Below are 27,031 nucleotides of genomic sequence, written 5' to 3' on the forward strand. Positions count from 1 at the left end.
TCACAGTCTCTTACAAGAAACTGCTGTATTTTAGGAATGGTATTTGGATCGAAGGGACAGGCCAGGCTGCAAACAGGACTGTTACTAAGTAAGCACTTGCTACCAAACAGGTCTGCAGAGCAACAGCTGCCACTGGGACGGTGCAGGGATGGGCACCTGGGGGTGCAGAGGCCAAGAGGCAGCACTGAGCTGTGCCTCTGAAGCCAGTTAGGTCCAGTCATAAAAAAACTTTACTGCAAGGGAAGGCCTACACTGAGGTAGCCTCCTAATACACATGGAACATATACATGGTCCCTGTATTAGGTATACAATCTGCCAGAATACTCGTGCATTATTACCAAATTAGCAAAAGGCGATGTTAATCTTTGTAGGACTGATTTTTATTATAAAGCCATTTTTTGCGCTTAAATATACTATAGACATGGTCTGTAACACATTAAAAATACTGTGGAAAAAGCAGAAGAAAAACATTTCCTACAGAGGCACAAATTAGAGAATTGAAACAACTGCTTCTTCAATTTTTGTGCTGAAAGAGGTGGGTAACAAATTCTTTTCAACTGTCAACCAATGAAAAGAATCTTGATCAAAATACATATAAAATATGTATTTTATATATATAATATTTTATAAAACTATATTTCTGTACTGAAGTTCTTGGTCAACACATCTTAAGGTGTATTTAACATGCCAGATTACTGAGAATGCCCCTCCTTATTTGGTGCAGGTTACTTTTGTGCAAATGTTCTATTTTCCATTGGATGTTCAAATACCGGACAAAATCCTTAAAGATAAGCGATCAAGAGAAACCCACCCTGCTATGGACTACCAGGGTGAGCACCACCTTATAAGCATCAGAAAAGAACAGACACAAAGTTCTCATTTCAGCTATAGGGGATCACCATTTAGGGAGTCCACCCAGTGATCTTGTACATCAGTGCCCTCAAAAGCCTGGCCTCATAGGTAACTGTGTTTTTTCCACTGTGCAACCTCTTCTCTTCAAGGGGCTGCTCAATGACAGCTGGAATGTTTCTTCCATACAGCTCACATTGCTTCAGAAACTGAATGCACTCTTCAATAACACTGTCACATAGCATGATCATGTGCTTGGACATGTTCTCCAGCAAGGACAGGAAACACCGTTTGGCGTAATACCATGTATCAGTGCTCAGTTTTTTGTTATACGGCTCCAGGCTTTTAATGACCCTTGTTATGCCAAAGTCATAGTTTCCCTTCACACAGTAGAGGGTCCCGATGACTAGATTGATAATGCAAAAATGGTAGATATTTTTATCAGGATTATTATAAGACATCTGCTCTTCTCCCTGCTCGATCTTTTTCATCAGTTCCTCTGCATCTTCATTCTGGCTTGTCAGGATGTAGGAGACACAGAGGTTAGCTAACACAATGGCACTAACATCAAGAATGTTGTCATAGTGCTTTTTAACTACTGGCTCATAGAAACTAATAGCCTCTTTATACTTGTTGTCTTGCATGAAGAGCACATGAGCCACATTGAGCTTCCACACCTCATGTTCGTTACAGAACTCCACTGATTTGCGGAAAATCTTTTCTACCATTGCATAGTTCTTCATGTCCCAGTAGATCTTTGCCTGGGCCATCAAGACTGCTACATATTTATCCAGAGTCTCATCATACTCATTAACTGCCCTTTTTATAGCTTCATCATCCCAGTTTTGCCTAGCTTCCTGTACTTGCTTCATGAGTTTTCTCAGCTGCTCAGTCATCATCCCTGCTGAATCATCTAACTTGTAGAAAGCCTCCTCAGGGGAAGTTTGACAAGTAATAATGGCATCCAAGAAGTTGTACAAGTAAGGTGTGAGCAGTTTGTAGGTCAGATGGGCATTCTCTGCTAGCACATCAGCTGCCAGGTCATAGTACTGATGCTTGCAGTAGAGTAGCAGCAAGTTTCCGAAAGTTTCTGGTGGACAGGGGTTCTGCAGCAGAAGAAACTGCAGCTTCTCAAACCCTTCAGTGGGTTGGCTGTCCATGTTCATTAATGCTTGGTTGTGCAGCGTGACTGGATCCAACTCCTCTTCAGCCCTTGGCGGCATATCTGTGAGGGCCTCCTGGGCTGCTTTCAGGTTGTGCAGTTGGTACTCAATGGCCGCCTTGAGGTTGAAGGCCTCTACCAGGGCCGTGCGGTGCAGGAGCATAGTGTTGCCTACGCTGCGGACATCGATGCCCTCGGTGGTCATGCCTACGCTGAGCTCTGGGTGCTGGTTGATGCCACGCTCTATGATATCGGAGATGTGTTTGAGGGCAGGGGCGTACTGCTTGGCTGCATAGCAGCAGAGCGCCATGTTGTAGGACAGCTCAGGGCTGTATCCCAACACTTGCATGGCACCAGCAAACTTGCTGCTGGCCTCTTCGTGCCGCCCCTGCTGGTACAGCAGGCAGCCCAGGTTGATATCGGCGTCAGCACGCTCCGAGGGATTTTCGGCCGCTCCGGGGCCGCCGTCCGCAGCGGCAGCTAGCGCCTCCTCCACCAGGCTTTTGGCCGCCGGGAGGTCTCCCTGGGCATAGTGGATGGCCGCCTGCAGACGCAGGGCACGGCCCTGGTAGGCGGGGAGGTCCAGCAGCGGGCTGACTGCCCGCAGGGCCTCGGTATAGAACCCGGCCTTGTAAAGGGCCTGCGCCAGGTAGAGCCGGTACGCCTCCAGCTCGGGGTGCAGCGCCACCAGCTGCTCGTAGCATTCGGCCGCCGCCGCGAAGTCCTGCAGCTGGTAGTGGCAGTAGCCCAGCAGGGACAGGCCGCCACGGGAGCGGCAGCTCCTCTGCAGCTCGCGGCTCAGCAGCGACACGGCCTCCGCGCACCTCCCGCCTACAATGAGCCCGTAGACGACGGCCGTGTACTGCCCGTCCGGCAACGGTGCGGCCTCCATCGCCACTGTTACGGAAACAGCCACGCTGGCGCGGAAGCCCGAGCTGCTGCCGTGGTAACGGCGCCGCCAGAGCGGAAGCTCTCCCCCAGACGCCGCCGGTGCGAGCGCGGGTACGTACGGGTGGTGCGCCGCCGGCTCGCCGCGGGGCACGCTGGGAGCTGTAGTGCCTGCGGCGGAGGACACGGTGCGAGGGGTCACGTCGGGTCCCTATGAGGGCGAGAGTGGGCCTGGGCCGGGCTCCCTGTGCTGCGCTCTTTACTTCCCTCCCTTCTGACAGCTCCCCCTCCGGCCCTCTGCTGCGGATGGCGCGGACGGTGCGTGCCAGGGAGTGCCGCTGCCGTGGTGTCTATAGGAGGTGGTGCCCGCGAAAGGAGCGGCGTACTGTTGTGTTTGACTGCCCTTTCGTGCTTTTGCCTCCTGAGCAGTGAAAGGGCTGTTCTGTGGAGATTCGAGATTGTCTCAGAGTTCACTCCTCCTGACTGCGCTGCCAGCTGGAAGGGATAAAATCAGAACCAGCTCCGCTAGTTTACTCATAAATGTTGTGTGAAAGTTCTCTTCAGCAGCGAGTGGTAGCGTAAAAGCGGGACCTATGCTAAAAATGCAGTCCTGGAACACAGGCCACTTGGTATTTTACTTCTGTCTTGGGCTTTTTGGACAGGAAACATCCCCGTTACAGCCTAGTGAGATCCAAAGGTTAGGGCTGATGCAAGGAAGGATGTTTCTACCTTAGTGCAGTCTGTCGGTTCTCCTGCAGCTGTGAAAATGTAGAAGAAATAATTTCCAACTTTTCTGAAATTCTTTTCAACAATGTAATTGTTCTTGGGGGGATATTTCCCTTCTCCCCCTTCCCCCCCCCCCCCCCCCCCCCGTATTTCTACTGACCAATGGTATATCCAGTATCACAGACTCTGCAACCTGAGCAATTTCTGTTCTTGTAAATAACTCTGTTGGAGTCACCAGCTGTATGTGGTTTTTGGTCATTCCAGGCTAATGCCAAATATCCAGCAAGGTTACATTTGCTCCCAGGAACAAGGGCTGCGAGGTCCTGTTTCAAAAATGCTATCTGGGTTGCTTTAGTCTCATGTATTCTCATGCTCTTCTCTTTGCATGAGTCAGTAATATGGTTCCGTACATATATAAATATAAATATATATATACCTGCCTACAGATAGCTAGGTTGGACGGGGCTTTGAGCAACCTGCTCTAGTGGAAGGTGTCCCTGCCCATGGCAGGAGGGGTTGGAACTGGATGATCTTTAAGGTCCCTTTCAATCGAAACCATTCTATAATTGTATGATTCATCCCAGCAACACTATTTCAAAGTAAAATAGTAATAATAAAAATCACAGCAAACCATTAAAATGATTTATTATTCTTTTTTTAGAGAGACCAATAAAATTGAGTTGTTAATTTCAAAAACATGCTCTAAAAAGCTGAATCAGCATTGTTTGATCTACTAAAGCAAAACAGTGGTCTTAAAATGCAAAAAAGAAAAAGGATCCAGAAGTCTGAAGTTACACATTTGGAAAGTACATAGGGTTCACTTGCATTAGAACATACACACAGTATTTCTGTGTGTGTGTCAGTTGTTTCCCATAGGCAAAGGTTCAGAGCTTATATTCCCCGCACAAGTGACCAACATGCTTGTAAATGGGTAATTAAATAGAAAGTAATCCAAGAAAGAAAAGGTAATGAGCAGTATATGCGATGTATTCCAATCCTAGCACATTCAAGTGATGGAAGTCTCTGGAGTCTCATTTCAGCTGATTTATACCTCCCACTTCATTGTTATATTAGAAACCATTCACATGATTTTACTCTTAAAATCTTCTGTTTCTTTGTTAAAGCCAATAGAAATCTTCTCGCACTACATTTTCTTGCCCAGAACTCTAAGCATTGGAAGTGTCCGTTAGTATGTTTTACATAACCTTGAAATAAACCTGTTCTAAAATGTCACTCAATGCATAAATGTTCTACCAGTAACTAAAATCGTTTTAATTTTATGAAGGGAAAATAAGTATTTGGCGTGTCGGCTGAAACACGCCTATTTTCCCACCAGGTTTAATTCATCTAAATATTACAAGTTGCATTAGGCACTGCTGGTTGCAGTTTTCAAAAGTAGTTTGTGAGTACTAGTATTGGCTTTGATGATAACTACAGGCACGTTATGAGATTGCAGTGCACTATAAGAGGGGGCAGTTAGGAAGGTCACCAGTCCAGAAAAGTGCACCTGCTGTACCAAGGGCACCATCTGCAGGAATACCTGAGCTAAAATGAAACATACTCGTTTACTCTGTGGTTGTTTTCTGCAGGGCACAAACCATACTAACGACCTCCTCAGTGCAGTAGCGACTGGCACGACAGAGCTGTATGGGGAGTTCAGTGTCCAGTTGACACCTGAGGCATCCAGCTTAAACTTCTTTGTGCTGCTGCTGTCTGGCCATATAAGTGCGAGTCTGCTTTGGAGCAGGAGCCAGCCTGCCTCCTGACAGAAAGGAGCAAATGTCTCCATCTCGATCACATTATGAAGCTGTTCTGTTTTGCCTGTAGGTAGGGAAATTGTCTGATTTTACTACTCAAAAGTATGGCCAAGGATACCTCTTCCACTTCTTGTTCTTGGGAGGTAGGAAATCCTTCCATCTGAACCACAGTAGGAGAGCCTCTACCCCAGGGCTCCTTGCCTTGGACAGTGTTAGCTTTTCTGTTTTTCTGGTGGGGTCACAGTGTTGTGTTGCAGGGGAGCATTTCATTCCAGCAGGATGTACATACAAGCCCCTCCTGAGCTCTTCTACCAAAGTCTGTCAGATCTGTGCATCTCCCACGAGTGAAGCAGGAGCTTGGGCTGTACCCAGCAGGCATCCTGTCTCCTTGCTGGGCACATGTAAGGGGCTTATGGAGGAGGGCAGGAGACAAGCCCACCCTTGTGACTCCCCACAGATTGGTGGCGAATGTGCAGCTGCAGTTTGAAATCTCCTCCAGATTCAAGTAGGATTTGAATGTAAGGCTCCTTCCCAATTATCCTATGTAATGCTAGGGCACTTACACAGGAAAATAAAAGCTTTCCTTTTTTATGGAGAGGAAAATTTGATTTTGTTAAGCGGTCTCACAGGTGGGAATCCTGAGTGGAATTACTGTGTGACCTGAACTATCTTTGAGGATGGGGATGAAAACCCAGGTTTTCTCCTGAGCATGTTCTGCTGATAAAGTAAGGGCTGCTGGCTGGCCTCTGTGAGACTGCACAGCCTGTGATTCAGGAGACAAGAAACCTGACTGAATTCAGGCTGCTGTTAGCACTAGTCAGTAGAACACCTAGAAACATTGCTGTTGAACCAGCTCGAAGCAAAACTAGGGGGAATCAAGCCCCTATGACCCTACAGATGATCCACATGTTCACCACAGTTTAGCACTTTAATTGTAAACGCTAGAGCCCTCATTCAAGGCCAAATTTCCACTAACTGCTGGGGCAAAAAAGTGATGACTTGTTTTTTGCTGAGGCAGACCAGATGTGTTGGGCACCTCCAGGGAAAGGCCAAGCAACGTTAGCATTGTCCCGGGTAACAGTGGGTTCTCTGTCCTCTTCTGCTCATGCCCTCTAATTTGCCCTCGCCTCTGGTGGACCTGTGCTTTATATGCACTCCCAGAACTAAGCTGATCTCAATGGGTTTTGATCTCCCCTTGTGCAGTGGGCAGAGAAATGAGTAAAAGACAGATAATGCCTATTTAATAGCCTAGAGAGTCATCTCCTGTGCACATTCTGGAAGAGTTTGGCAGAACTGACTGGAGTACTGAGAAATGTTTCCCTATCAGAAATAATGAAAAGCAGGTATAATTTCTGTCTACGAAGCTTGTAAGCGCCAGCTAAAAAGTGGTTTTCACCATCTTAAAACATGAGAAACCTGGAATATGTTTCTTTACTATACTGCGTGCTTCCACAAAGAATCCTCTTTGTCTCACAAAAATGCAAGTCTGTTGCAAATTCCCTAACTAGGTGTTAAAGAAAAAAGTATAAGAGCTTTTTTTTGTTGTTGGTTATTTTTTTAAGATTGAGCTCTTTCACTTTCAGAGACCAAATGCTGTTCTGAGGTGCAGTACTGTGCCCCCTGGTTTCAGTAGGGTTGCTTCGGTTTGCCTGAGAACAATTTGATAAAGATCTAGCAGTGCTCTCTCATTTTCTTCCTTGTGATGGAGGAACAGAACCGTAACATTAGTCAGCAGTTTCTGAATTTTGACCCACAATAGCAAAGATACTGAAAGACAGGAGAAATAGATGGAGGCAATTACAAACAGTCACTTGATTGATGGTTGACATTGTTAGAGCTTCAGCTGTATGTCAGGTTGTGGCCCTGCTGCATCCCCATCCCTGCATCATGGGTGTTGCCAGGGGCAACAGTGCACTGAAGCCAATAAAAGGGAGAGGAAATGAGGGGAGCCTCAACCTTGAGGGAAGCTGGAGGGTACACACTATAAATTATGTTATACTTAGCAATATGCAATATCAAAATTCAGGAAAGGTGTGTGTACCTGCCAGAATTATGGCAATTCCTAGTCTCTGTTTTTCCTATAAAGTACGGGTGGTAAGTTTTGTATGGCTTGCTGCTTGCTATCTTATGTCTGTCTTTATTCAGGGAAGAAAGAAGTGGTAAAATAATAGCAGAAACATTTCCATTTGGTGCATGTATTCTCTGCTGTGGAGTCTGCATTTCTGCTCCTTCCCTGCTTCTTTTTGCTAGAGAAGGTGTTGTGATCCAATGGCATACTAACAGATTGGTTTGCAGTGGTACTGCAGTCTCCAGCTATTCTCTTATACACAAGATCCCTAGCACAGAGCGGGTTTGTTTTGCTGTGGTTTGTTTGCACAGAGCGGGTTTGTTTTGTGTGGTTTGTTTGCTGTTTCTGTTTGATTGTCAGACAAAAGTAGTCAGCTTTTCAAAGGTGCTAACGACTCACTTTCCTTAGGAAGGTGGAAAGCTCTTTTTAGCATCTAGTCAGCTGGGCCAGGCCCTCATTTCCATTAAGTTGGTGTCAGTTCAAAGTAATTCCATTGAAGTAAATGGAGTTTGGCACAGGTGTAAGACTTAGCTGAATTCAGCTTTAATTTCTGCTGCCAGACAACCCTATATTTAGAATCCCATTTTTCATGGAATACAAAGGCTTTTTTTCCTTATGAATGGGAACTCGTAAGCACTGTAGCATGACTCCTCTTGTGTCCAGTCATGCAGCAGAGAAAGCACCCTGAAATCATAGATCACAGTTTTGCTACACTAGTGATCTTTGCGCTAATGGAAAGAGACTGACTTTCAGGTAATACTAGCATCAACACACAGAACTAGACATAGTTGTTTTTGTGACCTGTCATGTTTGATTAGATTTTTCTGAACACCTCTACCACAGACATTTACATGTAAGCCTTGGCTGGTGCTGGGCTAGCTGTAATAGCATTTTAAATTGTACCGAAAGAGAAGCAAGAGGCAGTCACTCCAGTATGGTCATGTTGTTCCTCTCCACCATTTCAAAATAGAAATTTCAGTTGGAAATTATACTGGAAAGACTCATCCATGGTCTACTTTTCAATGTAATATAAACCTGAAGGACAAGGCAATAGACTTCCTTTTTTATTTGTACTGTATTTTCATTAAAGCCCATTAATCTTTTTTTTTTTTTTAAGTGAATGTGTTAAAAGAGTACTTTTTAAAAGAAAAAAAAAGAGGAATCTCTGCAGTATTTTGCCTTTACGCAAACTTCCCTTTGCTAAGAAATTTAATGCGTTAATATGCATTTCTCAGGGAAGCAGGGACAGGTTGGTGCTTTTAAAGATAATAAAGTTTGTTTTTTAAATGTAGCAAAGGTAGGCAATCCTAAAGGCCCTGATCAATCACTAAGAAGCTTTGTTGTAAAAAAATACTTCTTTAGAATACAAAGCAGGCTTTTCGGAACATTCAGGCATAAAAGAGGAGGGAAGAGAGAGAGGGACATCACAAAAGCAGGCATAATTGATTCATAACATGTACTGAAGAGATGCAAAACAACAATGTAATTACATACTATTCTGTTTTCCTGCAGCTCCTTGCATATGAATTGACCAGCTTGCCTCCCAGTTCTGCTCTGTTTTATTAATTTTATTAAGCTGTAAGTTCTTATATTTCAGTCTGTTGTCAGCTTTACAGATTTTTACAGCAGCAGTTGAAATGTAGTGGAGCTGAATGAATACTTCTTATGCTAAGTCTTCCATGTCGCTCCAGATACCAGCGCAGTCTCACCACAGGCCTTCCTTTCAGTCCCACTAAGCCCACTAAGTAAAAGCAAGCTATGCTGCTATCAAGATAATATCCAATCAATTAAGCATGCCTTTGAATGCATCTCTTAAAAAAAATCATGGGCCTAAGCTTACCAAAACCTTTCAGACAGCTCTTACCGTAAAGCAACACTGACATTTGCAGGCTTAATTTATGTCTTTGAGAGACACAGTAAAGCTAGAGGAAAGGGAGGACGAGGATGCCGCCTGAGAAGGAAGTCTTTTTTGGTGCAGCTCCTCCCATTTACCTCTGTTAACCACCATGGAGTCCAGCATAGGCTTTAGTTTCACATTCAGCTTCACCAGACTCTGGAAGAAGATTAAAGAGAAAAAAATATTGATAATATTTCCACTCCTTTGATGGACAGACCAGGGAGTAACAGGGTAAAAAGAGTTTAATCTGCACCATATGCCAGCCCTCCACACCCCCAGCTGTAAACTCCTGTGCAGATAGAGCTTATTGTGCCCATGGAGATCTCTTTATGTCACTTGTTTTACCTGAGGCTTTAAGCCACCAAAAATGTCAAAAAAAAGCAGCCCATAAGGTGGCAGAATGGCTGCTCGACTACTTTAGCTTTCTTGTAATCCTTAAAGACAGCCCTTCTGAAGCATCCTCCAAGCGCCTGAGACTATCTGGTTGCTGACATCTGTGAGCCAGAGGTCCAGTGTCCAGTTGGACAAAGCTGAAAGAACTTCCAGATTCTCCTTACTGCTAGAGTCTTATTTCCTGTAGATGAGTAAGCCACAGCCGTGCTGTGCTTTCCAAAGCTGGCAAAAAATAAGTTAGTATGTGCTCAAAATAAAAAAAAAAATTAGATAGATAAAGTTCTTTTTTTAGACTGCACTAAAATCACCTCTTTTCTACATACCCAGTCCAGTGTTCACAGGAGCCAGTAAGAACATTTTATCTGTTTTCAGCTGGCTGTGAATCAGCCCCTAAACTATGTAATTCCTGCACACCTTTGCTAGAAGTTTATTTTGCCTTCCCGTTTAGTGTCAAATTCCTATGTGGAAACCACAAGTGCTTCACTTGGTTTTGTTCCTACATTAAAGAGAGACAGAACCTCATTGACAGCAGCACCTGGATATGAAGAAAGGGTTAAGCAGTTACCTCCCAAGCGATCATGTAATGTGCCCTTTCAGGATAGAGGACTATTACTCTTTTGTGGCTTTTCTGATCAACAAGAAGTGGGTTTTGCTGTGAGCTGGGTATCATGTTTTCTCTGATAGCTTGGAAGCTATGTATTTGTCATTTGAAATAAAGGATTAGTGCAAGATAAAAAACAAAAGTAATGATGGAGAAGACAGCAAAAGTTATTTTTCCAGAAGGGAAGAAAATTATAAGGAGAAGAAGGAAAGGGGAAGCAGGTACCTTTACAGTTGATAATTTTCATTGTTTGTTTTAAATAGCAGGGTTAACAACAACCACTTTAAGTGGTCCCTGGAGCCCAGACACCACTGAAAACCTGTTTTTTTTATAGCTAGTCTGCAAGCCATGGGAGCTTGGTTAGCTGCTGAAGTAAGTCTTGCTAGATTTTTAATTGAGCTATTATATGATAATTAAGGGTTAATGGCCTGATTTTAAGATGTGCTGAAAACTTGCAGTTTCAGTTGACTTCAGTAGCAAATATGAATGCTCAGCACTTCTGAAAAATCATGCCATGGATACGAAGCTGATTTGTATGGAACTTGAAGCAAATCTGCTTGAAATTATTTCCTTGGAGTATGGCACAGAGTGGGCAGATAATTTTGCAACCTTGGGCCTGGAGTAGGAGGCAGAGTTTACTGCAGTCTCTGCCACATTATAGTATTGCTTGCTGGTGACAGTCATTTATTTGATAGAATGGATGTGAATTTGTAACATTGCCAACACCGTGGCTCGGGGCTCCCCATTTTTAGCTCTTTATTTCAGACCACTGTGTATTCCTCAAACCTGATTTGTTGTCCAAAACTGGGGGGTAGTAATACATTACAAAACCCTGAAAATACCTGAAAAACCTCATTGCTATTATCATTATCACAGGCATTACCACTGCTAACACAGTGTCTACAGGTCACACATTAGATACTCGGCTCTCAGAAGCAACATACTAGATCCTTTCTGTGCAAAGCCAGTATCCGTCCACTGGCAGTTAAGCTTGCTGGTATTTCTGAAATCTTGAAAAAGTTTTTGTGGGGTATTTTCCCAAGTATACATTTAAGATGATTAAAAAATAAATAAAAATTAAAAATCTATATTTAAATCAGTGTTTAAAAATCAGTGTATTTCAAATGTCTGTAAGCACAAAGAGGCCATTCTGTCTGCCACAGCATCTGTAAGCACAAAATGCAGTACAGGCTGTTCCTGTCATAAATGCTGTAACAGCAACCTGCTACAGAGAACATAGAGGAGAAGCAGCTCATTGGCACAGTGGCCTCTGTCTGTCTCAGCGTGGCCATGCTATGTCTGTGTCCTTTCTGTACCTTTTTTTTTTTGCCAAGACTGACCACAAGACCATGATGTTTTCAATCCTAGTGCCAGGGAGCAAATGCAGAGGTCTGGGCAGGACCTACTGCTGTGCTTGTCCCTCCAGGCCTAGGCATCTGCCACACTCTTACGGTAGGAGACAGCCTCCTCATGTACAATGCTGGGAGGACTGTGAGTGCTTGAGCTGTTTAGATCAATTAGCTTTGCATCCACTACAGCAGAGACCAGAAGCCCAAATAGATTGGGAATGGATCCAACAAGCTACCTCATAGTTCTACAGTAATCACTGTATGTTATGAGCTGTAAACACATTTTAAATCCAAAAGTAGATGCATGTATTTCTTAGAGATACATAGCAAAGTGGGTATTACAGAGTCTGATAACCCAAGTGCAGTAAATAACAGGAATGGCTAACTAATAACATTAACTTTGATTAAATAAAAAGAGTATTTAAGAAAGAATAAATCATCTCTTAGATATTCATTTTTAGCAGAGCACAAGCAATTAATTCTATGAAATACTTTCAAAATATATGGTAATTTAAAGAAACTTTATTTTGTTACACATTAATTTATATTAGGGATACTTGACACTGCAGATTTTGTACTTAGTCTATAAAATGTCTTTATTCAGTCATTGATTTGCTGTTTAAGCCACTACTTCTGTATTTAGTATCCTTTCACTCTGTGCCTCTTTAATTCTGATCAGATCTTTTAATTAAACCAACTACTATAATTCCTATGGAAATTAGCTTTTATTTTATTTTTCCAGCTACCAAAGCATTTCAGTAAGACTTTCCTGATACAAAGTACACAAATTGGATTTTATTTCTACTTGAGATGTAATTAAAACCTCATTTGACTACTATATATCTGGCCCTGTTTTAATTATTAAACTCCAGTAATCAATTTTCTTTTATGAAGCTTCTGGGAAATTATCTCAAAAGCAACACATTTTTCTCCCTTCTGGCAGGCTCTCGACCATTTACTGAATTACAGTCATAGCACCTGTTCCTGATCCAGATTAAACCACCAATTTATTCCCAAAGATGTTTAAGTTTGTTTGGCTGTAGCCTGGTCAGGGTTTTCTACCTCTTGGCTGCATTTTTTTACTTCCCATTTTATTGCATGAGAACCCCTTGATGTACAGCTCCTCCATGCCACTATATTTGATGTGTGCCTCTTAGGAACAGCTTTGCTAGTGATCTGTCTAATTTGGTATCCAGCTTCTTAACACCGGATTTATTACTTGCTTTACTAGGAAGAGGTCTTCAGCAGCTGTCTGACATGGCATACCACCACATAAACCTATAGCTCCAGAAGTGCCCTTCCTCATCCCCCCTTGATGCAGGGGGCAGGCTGTGAGCTGGCAGGCAGCAGCCATGCAGTGCAGGGGGGTGAGGGAACCCCTGCCTGAGGGGTTCCCCTCTCTCCACCTGTGACCTACATGCCCACTTGCAGTCCTTCCACTGTAACACAGCTGCTTTGCTAGGTACAAGATTGGTGACCTTTCCCATTTTATCCCCTCTACTGTAAAAGCTGTTCCTAATAGAGTGACAAAGTGTGCTGAAAGAGCAGTCATGCTGGCGTCTGTGCACTCCAGTGTTAGGAAAAGCCAGGTAGGTTTGCAGTTCCCTTCTGTGTCCATATGTTACCTCAGATATGTGGCTAAGCTGTTTCTCAGAAAATTACTGTATAATGCTTTTTCTTCCCACCTTCAATTATTTATGTCTTTTCTGACTACATACTACTCTGCCTACAGCATACTTTCACAAGATATAGCAAAAGGTCCTTTTACATATAAGCTCCTCCAGCACAATGAAAGGTTAAAGGTACTTGAGCACTACATGGCATGCACCTGGGAGAGGGGCAGGGTACCTGAAGGAAGAGCTCAAAAGGGTGGGAGAGCATGAGATATTCAGAGGGAGTTATTTATGGGGGAAGGTAAGAAGAGGAGAGAGTATGGGATACTCAGAGGAAACTGTGGGAGAAGGTAAGGAGGAGAGAGTGCTTTTTCTTGGGTATAGAGCTGTATTTTTTAGGTATATTTTGCTAGATAAAGCATAGAGAATGCAGAAGTAATATAAGTAGAAATAAACGCTTCAGGGAGAGGGTGATGGGTAACAGTAGAGGCATTTTGTTTGTAGAGCTGCACACTGGGTTAAAGGGTGGTAGTGGGGGAGAGGATTTCATCTGCTACATAATCTTCATCTCTGGAAAAAGATGTTAGCTGAAATAGCCAAGATGCAGCATAGATATGGCCAGAGCCTAAACTATTGCTAAGGCAAATACAAAATATTCTGTTGTATTCTAAGACTAATACAAAATCCTTTCAAAGAGGAGCCAGAGCTTACAAATGCAGCAGGAACTCCAGAGTATATACTTATCTCCCTCCCCCTGCCCTGGGGGCTCTCATCCAAATATTGACCAATTCTGACCTTGCTTAACTTATGAGCTTTGACAAGATTACAACTCACGGAAGTGTGGTTGTGGGTCTAATATTTGTAAAGTGAGTTCATGGAATAAGACCATATAAATTCATTTTTATGACTGAGCACATATAAGAAAGTTATAGGTCTCAATGTTCACTCTACTTTGGAACCCAGCGGTTTCTAATGAATCACTTTTATTATGTAGGCAGTTTCTGAGTTGGAAGGGAGGACCAGTGACCGAGAAACCATAGGGATAAATTCAGACCTTTTGTAAGCATATGAAGCATTGCTGAAGTCAAGAGAGTCATGACCAGTTACAGCAAAGCTGAATTGGACTCCTGAGTTTTGCTGAAGTGGCTTTCATGTGAGAATACATAGTCCAAAGGTGAGCCATCTATCTGAAAGTCCTTGAACTTCAGATTAGTTCAAATAGAAAGGAATCTGTACTGCAGTCATCCACAGATTTGATCTTCATAATACAAATGCTCGATGGAAGCTGTTTTGAAAGCTCAAAAATATTTCTTTATATACATCCATGTACAAAAAAATCAAAAAGACTGCTGCAATTCTACCTTTTATAGGTAGAATACAGAAGATAAAGTGATACAGAGAAAATATAAGGACTAACTTCTATGGTTGTAGGTGTACGTGAATTCATTATTTGCCCTACTACTTCAAGGCCATATTTAATCATTATATTCCAGAAAAAATACTTGGGAGCTGTTGAGTTAATGAATAAATGTAAATTACTGCACTCTCCTCATAGTTGAAGGAGACTTTGTTTATTCCTTCTGGAGCTTACTGAGGAGGGGTCCAGATCATTGAGTGCGTAATGCATCAGTGCATTACTCTTGCATTTCTGCCAGGGATTTTTTTCTGATGCCTAAATATGTAATTGGATGAAAGGGATATACCACTGAGTCCCCTTATAGAAAGCAGGAGTTTCTTTTAGCTTCTCTATAGAAATTGTTAGCAGTGTAGAAGTAAGTCAGTTGTGACTGGAAAGGGATCTGAGACATACACAAGTGTTCTGCTCTTCCTCTGTGAATTAGTGTTATGCTTCTTTCTGGTGATGCTACATTAGCAAGAATGATGTTGCACTCCTTTGTAAGTAAACATGCATACTATAAAGGAACGATTATAAAGTAGGATTCTCCACTGGTAAGATGTGCCAGGTACTTCAGGGAGGAAAGTGTACAGTGTTCCTGGTAGCCAAATGTTGTCAAATGGAAAGAGTAATACTGAAGTATTATTCCCTGGGTAACTACTGAAGTAGCTCAACTGATGTGTTGCTATAGTTGTAAATGATTCATCTGTTCATAATAATTTCATGAAACCAAGGGTTTGCTCAGAACAGGAAGAGTTATTATTTCATAAACAACTACTTATTTGTTTCTGCTGTTTATGGTTTTGATTCTGTGTCTAAAGCATGCAAGAGACAGAGTGTTTCTAACTCTTCCTTTCAACATCTTAACCAAGCAGCTGATCAATGTCTTATGCCTTGCTATTAAATGGATTTTGAAAAACTCTTCAAACTGTATCAGTCTCATATGCTTATTTAGTTCTTTGAATTTGCCCTCAGCTGGGAATTCTGTAGTGATTCTGTTGTGTTAAACACTTACTTGAAGCATTTCATCCATCATCATTTCTAGTCCTTTTCTGATGCAATGTAGTTTGTGCTTTGTCTTTCTTGAAAACTGAATGGCTGTTAAATTATCCATCTATCTTCTTTCAGATTTGCTGTATAATTTGAGTTCCCTCTATTGGCTGTCTCTTCTACGTTATCTGCCAACTTTTCAATCTACTTCCTCAGATCTTTATACACATTTCCATACATGACTGCATAACACATTGGGCAGATAATTCTAAATAAGACAGCAACAGAAATTGTAATATTGTGAGTTATTTTTCTTACAGATCAGGCTGAAAGCCTTTGGCAAATGTTTTTTTTTCTGTTTTCTCCTAAATACCTTTGTTGATGACCTGCCCTTTCAGTTGAGACTTCTTTGGCATCAGATGACTTTGAGAAATAAGTTGAAGTACTCTGGCTTGAAGGGAAAAAGTACTTGTTTCTGCCGTCTCCTCTAAGCAACTTGGAAAATCTTGTAAATTCCTAAATTTATTGAGAGTGATGCAATGTTTCATCAATAATCCTGCCAAATCACAAAAATCCTAGCAAAAATAATAATTCTGTTAATTTCCCAAAGCAAAATGAATCACTCCTTTGTGCCCATTGTAAAAAGATGTTCATGGTCTTCATAGACACAAAAATACTTGCTCTGAAGCCACCAAAACTATGCCTTTCCCTATTATACTATGAAACAGTGACTTAGAAGGGAATTGCAAAGAAAAGCATTTTTTCTTCTGTTCCTGGTTTTTCTTTCTTGTATATTAGCACTTCACCTTTGCTCTCTCTGAGTACAAAAGTAGCAGAAAACCACAGGCCCTTAAGTTAAAGGCATGAGGTAAGGAAAAACAGTTTGCTGATGTTTATTCTGTTACTGGAAGTTGTGATACAGTCATAATATCTGAGTATTTCTGAAAATACAAGAGAATTCATTCCAGGTGGCCTCATTTAGATTCATCATTAGTAGACAAGCAACAAGGCAACAGAAGTGCTGAACCTAGTTATGTTCCTCTTTCAAGGCTACAGAAAGATCCTTCTGCAGTGCCAGAAGCTCCTTTCTCTGGGACAAACTCTTATTCCTAACATAATCTTCAGCTACTGACTCCCCCCAGCACTGGCATTTGGCCTGATTAAGTTTCCTCTGAAGCAAATTTCTTACAAAGACAGCAGAATATGTTGCACCTGCTCTTCCTTGGATAATGTTACCCCCTGGATTTCAACAGAAAGTGAGACTAATTTGATCTGCCAATGTCTGTGCAGCCTCAGTCCATGGTGTATCGCATGCTGCATCCTGAGTCTATCTGCCTTACTAATCCTTGTCAGCCAGGCAGTCCCTGGAAGCATAGATGCATTCTCTCTCTGTGTCCAAATCAAATGTCAGAAATAAGCCCTGCCAGAAGTGTGCACCTTCATGGATTCTTTAGGATCTGTTGAAAGTTATCTTTCTCTTCCCTCAACATGCTGTAAAGGAAAAAACCGATTTTGGCGAGAATCGCACACAGCTGATCAAATTGCTTCCTGTGAATGTATTTCTTTTGAATAGCTTAGTCCTGATTGCCTTTTCAACAACTTTGTGAACATGTGTCAGGGAATGTCTGAGTATTGCTCATGGTGAACAGCTCAGCACCTAGTGCTACCCCTGCCCCCTGACTAGTTGCAAACTTAAAATGGAACAGCTGAGCTCTGACTTCTGTACCAACAATCCCAGGTATGGGTGAATGGTGGGTACAGCAAGCCATTGCCAAAATGTTCATTTAGATAGACAAAAAATAATTTTACAAGTTTTTCAGTTCTGACTGTATAGAGAGGCAGAAACATCCGAAGGAAAATGTGGTTGTGTTGGCTGCATCCAGTGCTTCCTGCTTGAGTAAGGACTTGGCCATTTCATACAGTCCATTGTGGACAAGCAGGACTTCTAGAGGAGTGGTTCAAACACTGAATTTCTTATACAATATTTCCTTATGTAAAATTGTAATTGAAGGAATGAGGGAAAGGGATAGCAGTTGTAACTGAGGAAGGGCTGCATTGGGACGTAGCTGTGCAAGCGTGATTCTTCTCTGCTATTGAAGATAATTGAAAGGTTAATCTCCCTCCTTATATTGTAACTAACTAGAGTATACACTTTTTTTTGGTGAAAAAAATCTCAGTCTGTGCACTTGCAATTCATGTGTCAAAGAAGTCAAAGTCAACTCAAACTGGAGAAGTTAAAGCATGGAGGTAGCCATGATTTTGGGGCATTTCTGTGTAATTTTTTCTTATGCTTTTCAAAGGCTCTAGCATTTATGATACCCTATGCATGTAATCTTAGAAGTAGAATAGATGCTTTTGCAGCTACACCATCATACTCTAATAATAGATTTAATTACAAGGCCAAATGTTATCTCCTGTAGGAAAACAGGCATATCGGAGCTCTTGAAGGTCTGATTAGATTTCTTTCTGAGTACAGGGAAACAGTGTGATAAAGAACTCTGTTCCTCTACATTCCATTCACAACATTTAAAGTACTTGCTAGGCTAAGCATAATTGTTTCTACTTTTCCCAGATTCCCCCTAGAATCCTGGATGGAGTAATGCAAATTCACTTCTGTAGATACTATTATATGTTTAAAGCTCTCAATACCCAAGAAAATCTTGAATAGCACTAAAAATAACACTAAAATGGAGTACCAGGGTAGAGGTGAGCAGGGCAATCTCAGGCACGCATAAGTTGTAAAAGCCGCGAGCTTCTTTATCTTCCACAAAGACATCTCCCTTAAATTTAAATAGCTGCTGTCATTGTCAGTGACTACCTGACTATGTATTTATCTGCCCAGAAGCAGAGTGCATGGCCTTTGGCCCTGCTATTCATGGTGTTACTGTCTCTGCCTAACAATGCTGTGAACAGAGCTGGGCTTCTGTTAGCGTCTTTTGTTTGATGTGAATCGCTGCAGCTTTGATGTTGTTTGTGAGAAAAATAATGATTAAAAAGAGTAAGATCTTCGGTCTCCCACTCTGTCTGCTCCCCATAAATAAATTAATCTGAGTTCAGTGAAAAAAAAATCTGTGCCAGATCCTGTTTTAGGTACACCCAAACCACAGAGCCCAGGAGAGAAATCTGTTAGTGCTGAAGCTCTTAGCATCTCTTTGCTGGAGGGACAGAGAGGTAATTTGTCTAATGATCAATATTTTATTTCCTGTTACACAAACATGTATGTCCAGATAAGTACGGAATATTTTTTCTGTGTAGTGAACACAGCTGTCAGTGTAGCTGTAGTGCTTTTATTTCCAGTGGGATGTCTTAGATTTTCTGCTATAGTTGTATGTGTTTCACCTTCACAGAATATTACAACAAAAAAAACCCTGGATGATTACTTCATCCTGAAGCTGCACTAGTAAATTTGAAATGCTCTACAGTGCAAAAAAAAAAAACAAAACCATGTTTTTCTTTAAATTATTATTCTAATAAGTTTGTTTCTCATCTCTACTGATGAATGCTTTTCTTGGTGACATTTTTGAATGAAGAGCAAATGTGACGCGTTAAAGCGTAACTAAAGGCCCTAAAAGCAGAGCTTCAGAGTAAATGGATGGCTGTTCTGCTACTCAAGGTAAAAACTCCACTGTCGTATAAAAATACTGTGAGCAGTGATCACTACAGTAACAAAAAAGTAAATTCAATAAAATTATAATGTCCCAAGAGTAATAAAAAGCAATGAACAAAAAATTGGGAAGCGCTTATCTTCAAATCTTTGATCCATACTGTGAAGGAAGCAGATTTGATTGCTAAGGTATCTTGAAATTGGAGGTGGCTTGATTCCCACACTGAGCTGTAGATGTGGGCGAGAGCAAGGGAGTAGAGCAAGCCATGGCTTACCTTGTGCCAAGAGCAGAGTCGGCTAACAGAGCAAACAAACACAAAAAGGTTTTGGATTTAGGCAGTTGGATATGAGAAATCGAGTTGTGTATAATTCTTGCTATTTTTATTTTTTAATATCCCCAGCTATCATTATATATCTACATTCAGCTTCAAGCTGCATGTTAACTTACGGTGTAGCATGTTTAGTGTATTCCTGACATTCCTTCTTCTGAGTTGGACAGGCATTCCAAGGGGCAGGTGGGATTGCTAATGGAAGTGGCACAGATCTTGATGTTTCGCTAGTCACTTGTAAGCCTTCTCACAGAAAGGGTCCAAACTTGGGAAACAGTTCTACCCAGGTAAGCAGAGGGATGCGATAAACATCTTCCAATAAAAGAGACTTCATTGTCCTTTCCTTGGGAGAAGAACTGCACCTCAAAATGGTCTGTCTTAATTACATTAAGGAAATGTAGAGAGCAGATGCATAAGGAGAGGAGGTAGAGCCAAATCTCCCACAGAGTGTTTGAGAATGGTGGAAAAAGAAATGAGGCTAGGAAGGCCATAATACTCTAAAATGCTCTGCAAATTTTAAGTATAAAACGTTCCTTGTGGCCATTCTGGTATGTAGCCTCACTCATAAGTATGCACTGTGGAGAAGATACAGGTCTGTTACAGTACTGTCAGTGGCATTAGGGCCAGTGGGGTGGTGTCAGACCACCCCTGGAATTTTGGGCTGTGGAGTTCCTTCTGCATTGCATACTTCAGACAAGTGCAGCTTCCAAGAGTAGCCTACTCCTAGGCAAAGAAAATTTCAGGGTGCTTTGCTGATCTCCTGTTTGACTTTAATGGGAGTTGCCAGCATTTGGGAGTTGGGAGTGTAATGGGAGTTGCTGGGACCATCTCTGCTGTGAGGGTGTCAAATAGCATTAGGTCCTGCTGTAGCAACTGTTTCGGAATGCATGCACATGTTCCCCACAGTGTTCCCTTCGGGGCTCTGGGTGCTAAGATATGGGCACATGGTTTTCAGGACTTTTAATCGCTAGGATGGAAAAAACTACTTGCAAAAGCCTTCATTTTGTTCTCTACGGTTTAATGCTGTAATTCTGGTATCAAAATGAGTGTCAAATGTTTATTTCAAACATACGGTTTTTATAAGCACTTTGCTAGTGAGCAATATAAGTACTGCTAAGATTTTACCAATTTGTCAGCTGCCACTCTGCCTCTTTATGTTGTATTTGTAATGGTGTAACTCATTCTCTCCCCACATGCAGTCCCTACGACATAGCACAATGGCTAGAATTTTAAAGATTGTATTTAGAAGGAAAAAAAAAATCTAGGACTTGTTCCTACTTGTAATGTTCAGCCAGCCCTAAATGGAGGATTTACAATGTCTGAATACATTGCTGATGTGATATGTGTATTGAGGTTTGATTAAGCTGGATATGAAAATTAAAACTTGGCTCCACATTGAAGAGAATCTCCCGCAGTGTGGTACTATGACATCAAGTTTGCTGTTTACCCCTAAGGCTGGTGCTGCAATGACTTCCAGGTTTGATGGTGTCTCTTTTTTAAGTTGTTGAGCAGCAGGCTAATAGCTGCACAGCATGATGCAGAGACAGCAGAAAGCAGGGAAATCAGATGCGAATATACTCCCCAGAGATCTCCTGCTAAGATGGAGCTAACTAACCAGAGCTTTAATGCTCTGATATAGTTTCCTCATGCAGAAGATGGGCTGATTATCAGTTCTTCCTGCTTTAACATACATTTTTGGATTACAGATGCTATTACAAATGTGAATTCTGGTACAATATGCATTCTAGTGTAATATGTACTATTATACTGTAAGGAACTTTCTTTTTAAGAGTTGTTGTCTAAGGTCAGTTGTCATCCCCCCACCTCCATTGCACAGAATGATCTTGGCATTTTAAAAAAATACCGATTTATATTCTTCTGTGCTTGCTCTGCTTTAATTATTTGAAGCTGTAGCTTTAATTTATTTCATCGTGACAAAGACTGTCCTGAGAAAGGGACAAGATCTGCTGCCAAGGCAGTAGCACGCCTTGCTGTTCACCCAAGTGCATGTTGTCCATGTCACACAACAGGAGTTGCCTTTGCTGGTGGGCAGTCATTTCATTGTCACAGTGTCAGCCTCAGGTGCTACAAGGTATAGAGAGCAAGGGAAGCACACTGTATGTTATTGGTGATGTGTCTGGCCTATAAAATGAAAAAGAACTGCCAATTCATTTTTTATTTGTGTGTAGAAAAGCTATATTCAGGCACAAATTCAGCAGTTTAGTGTTAACATGAGAGTTGGTACCTGCTTTCCACCTCTTGGCTTTGTATCATCACAGACCCATTCATTGCTTGGATATGTGAGGCAGTTTAGGGTACAGTGGTAACAGGGAGAATGTGTTTCAGTTCCCCAAAACTGCCTAGCGAGAACACCCCAATGTTCTCAGTGGTAAAATTGGTAGTCTTTAGTGGCATAAGGTGGTCTGTGCGGTTTCAGTGAGTAAGTGGAAGAGTGGCTGACGTGGTTATTGATAGTTGCATTTCTACAGTGTTATTTTGGATTTATCCTGCTTATGTAGCTCTGCTTTCTGTACAGGTAAGAGACAAAAAGTTAAAATTATGAAGCTTATATTATACAAGTCAGATTCTGAAGTTGGCTTAATCCGAAAAGAGAGAAGCATTATTTTGGTCGTCTACAGCATTAATAAAGTAGTACTTGAGCACTTATATCGAGCATCCACACAGTCCATGTGGAAGCATGACTGAAAGAGGAAACTCCAAGTTAAACAGCACATAGGTTAAACCACAAATCATTTGCCACTGACCTTAAAAGCTTGGCCTAGAGTGCCCCGTAACATGGAATGGAGTCAGAAGGGAGCGCAAAGGTTCAGCCTTGTGCTTCCCTTTGGGTAACACATATTTGGACAGATTGGACAGCAGCACATAACAAGGCTGTCCCACTCCACACCTTGCCATGATGAGAATTTGTTTGTCTCAAATGTAATAAACTAAAAGGTTGCCCTATCGGCTTTTATTATTTAGTGGGGAATTATGTTTATAGATGTTACCACCTTCAGGGACTCTGAAGATTTCTGCATGGAGTTCAGACTTTTGGTAAAGTCAGAGTTCAAATAGCCTTCAAGGCTGCATTGCAAGCTAACTCTTTTTCCCTAGAGAGGCAGGAACAATCTTCTCTGGACTCTACAAGAGCAGTAAGTAAAAATTACCTCATACAATGGCATGCAGATGCTATCAATCCACTCGAGCTGCAACCTGGGTAGTTCATCTTTCCTGTTCCGATCAAAAATGGCCTGAATTGAGAAGGGAACAAAACTGTCATGCTTTATTACACTGGAGTATTTTACAGACACATCATCCAGCACTTTGGAGCTATGATCGAATTCTCACAACCAGAACACTTTGTAAGCTGTAATCAATCTTTGCAGTAGTCTTCCTACTGCTTTGTCTGGCATGAAAAATACACTTTATTTTCAATTTTGTTTTGAAATTTGTAGGCTGAATATATTTGAATTTTGTAATTCTGTGGGGTAAAATAAATGCTCCACAAGTTGGAGTTGAGTTGGTAAGAAACCTCCTGTAGAAATATAAGTAGGTACTTTTGAGTAGAAATTTCCCTTTTCTCGCATAGGTTTCTCCAGCTCAGCAAAATGAACAGTGGTGGATCTGGGCTGGTTCCTTCCCTCCGTTACTCTAGGATATGCCAAGTTTTAAATGTTTCTGTCTTTTTCTTTGGAAAGTCTATTTTTATTCTGGGCCCATCTTCTCAATGTTGATGTTTCCTGTGGAAACTTACTTTCCATCTCTTCCTTCTCGAAACTCCAGACTATACAAATTACATTACATTAAATGTCTGATTGAATTCTTCTAGTAGTAGCCTGCTCTTTCTGACATACAGGTATCACTCAGTGTATCTAAATAAGAGCAGGAGGTAAGATTCAGGAACTCTGTGGTCTTAAATGAGAATCTTAGGTTTGATTTTTGGAAAATTCTGTTATGTATTATTCATGTAATTTTGAAAAATACTGTCATTTTCAGATTATTACGAGCACAATGCAAGAAAAAAATCCTTGAGGTATAAGAGAATATTGCATTATCTTGCTGATTACCAACTCTTTTGTCTGATTAGCAGTGATACCTATCTAGGTGGTTTGTCATAGCAATATGTCATGAAATAGATAAGCATTTGATCTTGTTTAAAAATTCTCATTACTGTGGTAAAACTCTACATGAGATCTATGATTTTGACCCTTGGCTATCAACTGTTTGAACTGATGAACTTGGATTATTTACTGGCCTTATTTCCCATCATAAAACACTTAATACATGAGTTAACTGGATTATTTTGAAATTCTGAAAGGCCAAGCAGAGAGGAAAATCTTCCTTCAAGCTGTATGGCTTCAAAGCTCGTGGCCCATAAATCACTACATACCTTGGTGAGAGAGTCCAAGAGTGAGAGGGCTCCTGTGATGGAGGCAATACTAAAAAGATTTATAGCAATACACTTCTTTCCCACCTGTCTGGGCTGTTAGATGCAGATTTTCAGAAGACAGAAGTCTAGAAGAAAGTTCTGGGCTTTTGTCTTTCTCTGCGCTTCTACCAAGTCTACAGTATGTCCAAAAGGTAGGTGTAATAACACACTTGAAAATGACTCTTAAGGTTGCTGGACCTGGGCTGTTTTCACTGGAATTGATTGATGCTTAAAGACAGTAACATTAATGGGTGTGTTAAAATAAAATTAACTTCCTATTTTGCTTCACTAGCATGAGAAACACACTTTGCAAATTTTATATACAAGGCAGGAAAGGCACTTCCATCCCTATTATATGGAATGTTACTTGCAGTTATTCAGGCCTAGAACTGGCCTCAGAATTCTGAATACCGTGGCTGACTGATTACTCTTCTACTGGACTATAGCTATCATTTTTTTCTGAGATGTACATACAAAACTCCTATAGGGAAGAAATTCAGTAATGTCGCAACCTCTGACAGTATAAAAAGTGAAAAGCCATTTACTGTATCTGAGTGTTATTGACCACATACTTTAACTTTTTTTACTTCATTATGTCACCACAGGCTCATATGTGAGTATTACTGAAGTGAGAATAAGTCAGAGCCATTGAAGTGGTCTTTTTATTTTAGGAAATATATTTGTCATGGCTTGCAAATTAAATTCCTTAGAATACTTTCTGCAATCCTTCTCCTGTTGCTTCCAGACAATGGCTTGGCAATGCTTAGAAATGTTGGATAAAGATAACCTGGATAAGTCTCTTTCTTCAAGTTGTTCACTGAAAACCTTTATGAAACTTTTTTCCTAGTTGTTTGACACTTTATACCTATCTGCCTGTATTCCACTTAATACCAATTTATCCTTTCAATCACAGTGTTATATTTAGTTGAATATCTATAGAAATGCTTTTCTGCATTTGACAAGTCAAATAACACAGCTGCATCGTAAACGAAACCTGACAATCTTGATTTCCATAGGCAGCCGGTGATTTTTACTTGAATACTGTGTATTAAAAACAATACCTATTGCTTAGAAAATTGACTGACAGAATAACCTTTGGAATAGGTACAGAAAATGGAGAAAAGGGCTTAATACAAAGTGACTGAGTTGACTGGAAAGCTTTTATTTATATAAAGGTCTAATATATGGCATGTCCTTATTAGACAGAGTATTTATTCCAAGATTTTTCTTTACATGCAAAATATAGTTATTTTTTCTGAATGTACCCAATGATATTTTCTTACCCTATGCAAGTTAGTAACTATTTCAGAAAGTATTAAAACTTACTGAAGGGGTGAGTTTCAGTTCAGATCTTTCTCTGTCTCCTTGTTCAAAGAACTCACTGGTTACCAGCTCAGCTGCCTAAAACATAAATCAAGATAAAGATTAGAATTCTCACTACATAATTTTTAGGGTAATGAGTTCTTGCTCAGACTAGGGCTTCAGCCTGTGCTTAACCGTAAAGAAGTGAATAGCTTAACCTATGTGACTGGTGTCAGGCATGTGTTTGCATAGTTTTCAGGACTGGGCATACAGGGTGTATAAACAGCCATAATCACTGATAGGCACACATCACTTTGATAGGGAATTGACTGTTGGAATTACATTGCAATATTGAGGCAGCAGTCAATGCACTTATGCAATTTAATCAAGTATTAAGAACAGAATAGAAAATTATAGCTTCTTGTTGGCATCCACAATTATGTCTGTAAAAATGCTTTGTAAGATGTGCAAGAGCTCTCTGGTTATTTACAGCCTGTTGCCCTGTATAAACAACTTAGCTTATAAAAGAAAGTTAATTAAATAATAACATCTGTTGTCTTAATTTAATGTGAAATCATAAAGGTTTTTTTCCCCACTAGGCTTTACTTTGTTCCCATGACTGTAATACCTATCAGCTCTGCATATCTAAATATGAAGTTAGATTGTGATTATCATATTGAATCAAAATCAAGAACTAGTGGGTTGGAAGTTGAAATACATCTTTCTGGCTTTTGTGAATGAATATGTTCTATTCACAGATGAGGTTTGTGCTTCTCAGAAGAACACAAGATTTTAAAACAAAATTGATTATGGAAACATCAGGAATTTTAGGAAGTCAAACAGTGAATAATCCTGATAAAGTAGCCTTTATGTACTGTGCTTGTCATGTGTGGGGCTTTGAAGGTAGGTGTTTTTATGTGACATTTGAGATGCAAAAAAAGGAAACTAATCTACTGAAGATGGCATTTGGTTCCTAATGCTCCTGTCATGCCTCCTTATTGCTTTCAAGTAAATTCCAGCTAGGAAATGATTTTAGAATGTTGAAGCACAAGAGCGCATAACTAAGCAGAGAACTTACACTTCATAAAATCTCAAAAATTCTTGCTCTAGCAACTGCATTTTCCTAACATTCACAAATCCAAAGCTTTTTACAGTTGAAATAAGGAGTACTGAAATAAATTTGAAGTGGGTGAAGTGATGTTGTAAAGTACTCTTAAATCTTGAGCTAGGCTATCACATAGTTTGGAACTTTATAATGTATGTTATCCCAATGCACTAATAAAATCCTGGATCAATACTCCAGATAGAGGAATAATTTAACAATTTAGAGGCAATTAACAGTTTGCCAAGTGTATTGTATAAAAATGATAAAGATTTAGTCTCGCCCCTGTCTGTCACTGCTGTTTTGATCCTGTACTCCTTGTGTGCCTTTCCCTATCATCTCTTCCTGAATTTTTCTTTCTTACATATAGACTTTATTTCCTTTGATTCATGTATTTTAATCTTTATCCCTCACTTTTCATGTTGTGAATTATTGGGGGGGGGTGGAATTTGTGTTTTTCTTTTGGTACATTTGAGGTCCAACTATTTCTGTTTTCCCTCTATGGACTTATCAGCCTCTCTGCTGAACCAGGTAGTGTTTCAAATGGAACCTTTGATTTGGTTGCAGGTTTCAGGT

At 40.9% G+C, this 27,031-nt stretch overlaps 2 protein-coding genes across 5 annotated transcripts in view; both read right to left on the reverse strand.

The window, feature by feature from the left end:
* Positions 1–358: 358 nt before the first annotated feature.
* LOC133269674 (intraflagellar transport protein 70A1-like) lies at positions 359–2,951 on the reverse strand. The gene has a single exon (XM_061454238.1). It carries the CDS (start codon positions 2,901–2,903, stop codon positions 903–905), a length of 2,001 nt encoding a protein of 666 aa, XP_061310222.1. The 5' UTR covers positions 2,904–2,951; the 3' UTR covers positions 359–902.
* A 3,964-nt stretch (positions 2,952–6,915) lies between these two features.
* PDE11A (phosphodiesterase 11A) overlaps positions 6,916–27,031 on the reverse strand; it is a 142,020-nt gene continuing 121,904 nt past the window's right edge. For 2 of the 4 annotated variants that reach the window (XM_061454276.1, XM_061454260.1), the window contains exons 18-20: positions 25,378–25,448; positions 22,790–22,873; positions 7,972–9,503 (exon numbers count right to left, since the gene is read on the reverse strand). In XM_061454276.1, coding sequence (XP_061310260.1) covers positions 9,342–9,503; positions 22,790–22,873; positions 25,378–25,448 — 317 coding nt within the window. In that variant the 3' untranslated portion in view covers positions 7,972–9,341. Of the gene's footprint in view, positions 7,150–7,971; positions 9,504–19,684; positions 21,708–22,789; positions 22,874–25,377; positions 25,449–27,031 lie in introns of those variants that run through there. The other 2 variants (XM_061454250.1, XM_061454269.1) reach the window with 2 other exon arrangements.

This window comes from Pezoporus flaviventris, unplaced genomic scaffold (genome assembly GCF_033815535.1).
Source record: "Pezoporus flaviventris isolate CSIRO_AGI_PZ_B2104156 unplaced genomic scaffold, CSIRO_AGI_Pfla_v1 ptg000001l, whole genome shotgun sequence".
Lineage (NCBI taxonomy): Eukaryota > Metazoa > Chordata > Aves > Psittaciformes > Psittacidae > Pezoporus > Pezoporus flaviventris.

Coding starts and splice junctions, on each gene's coding strand:
- LOC133269674 (XM_061454238.1), bottom strand. CDS start 2,903: ATGGAGGCCGCACCGTTGCCGGACGGGCAGTACACGGCCGTCGTCTAC.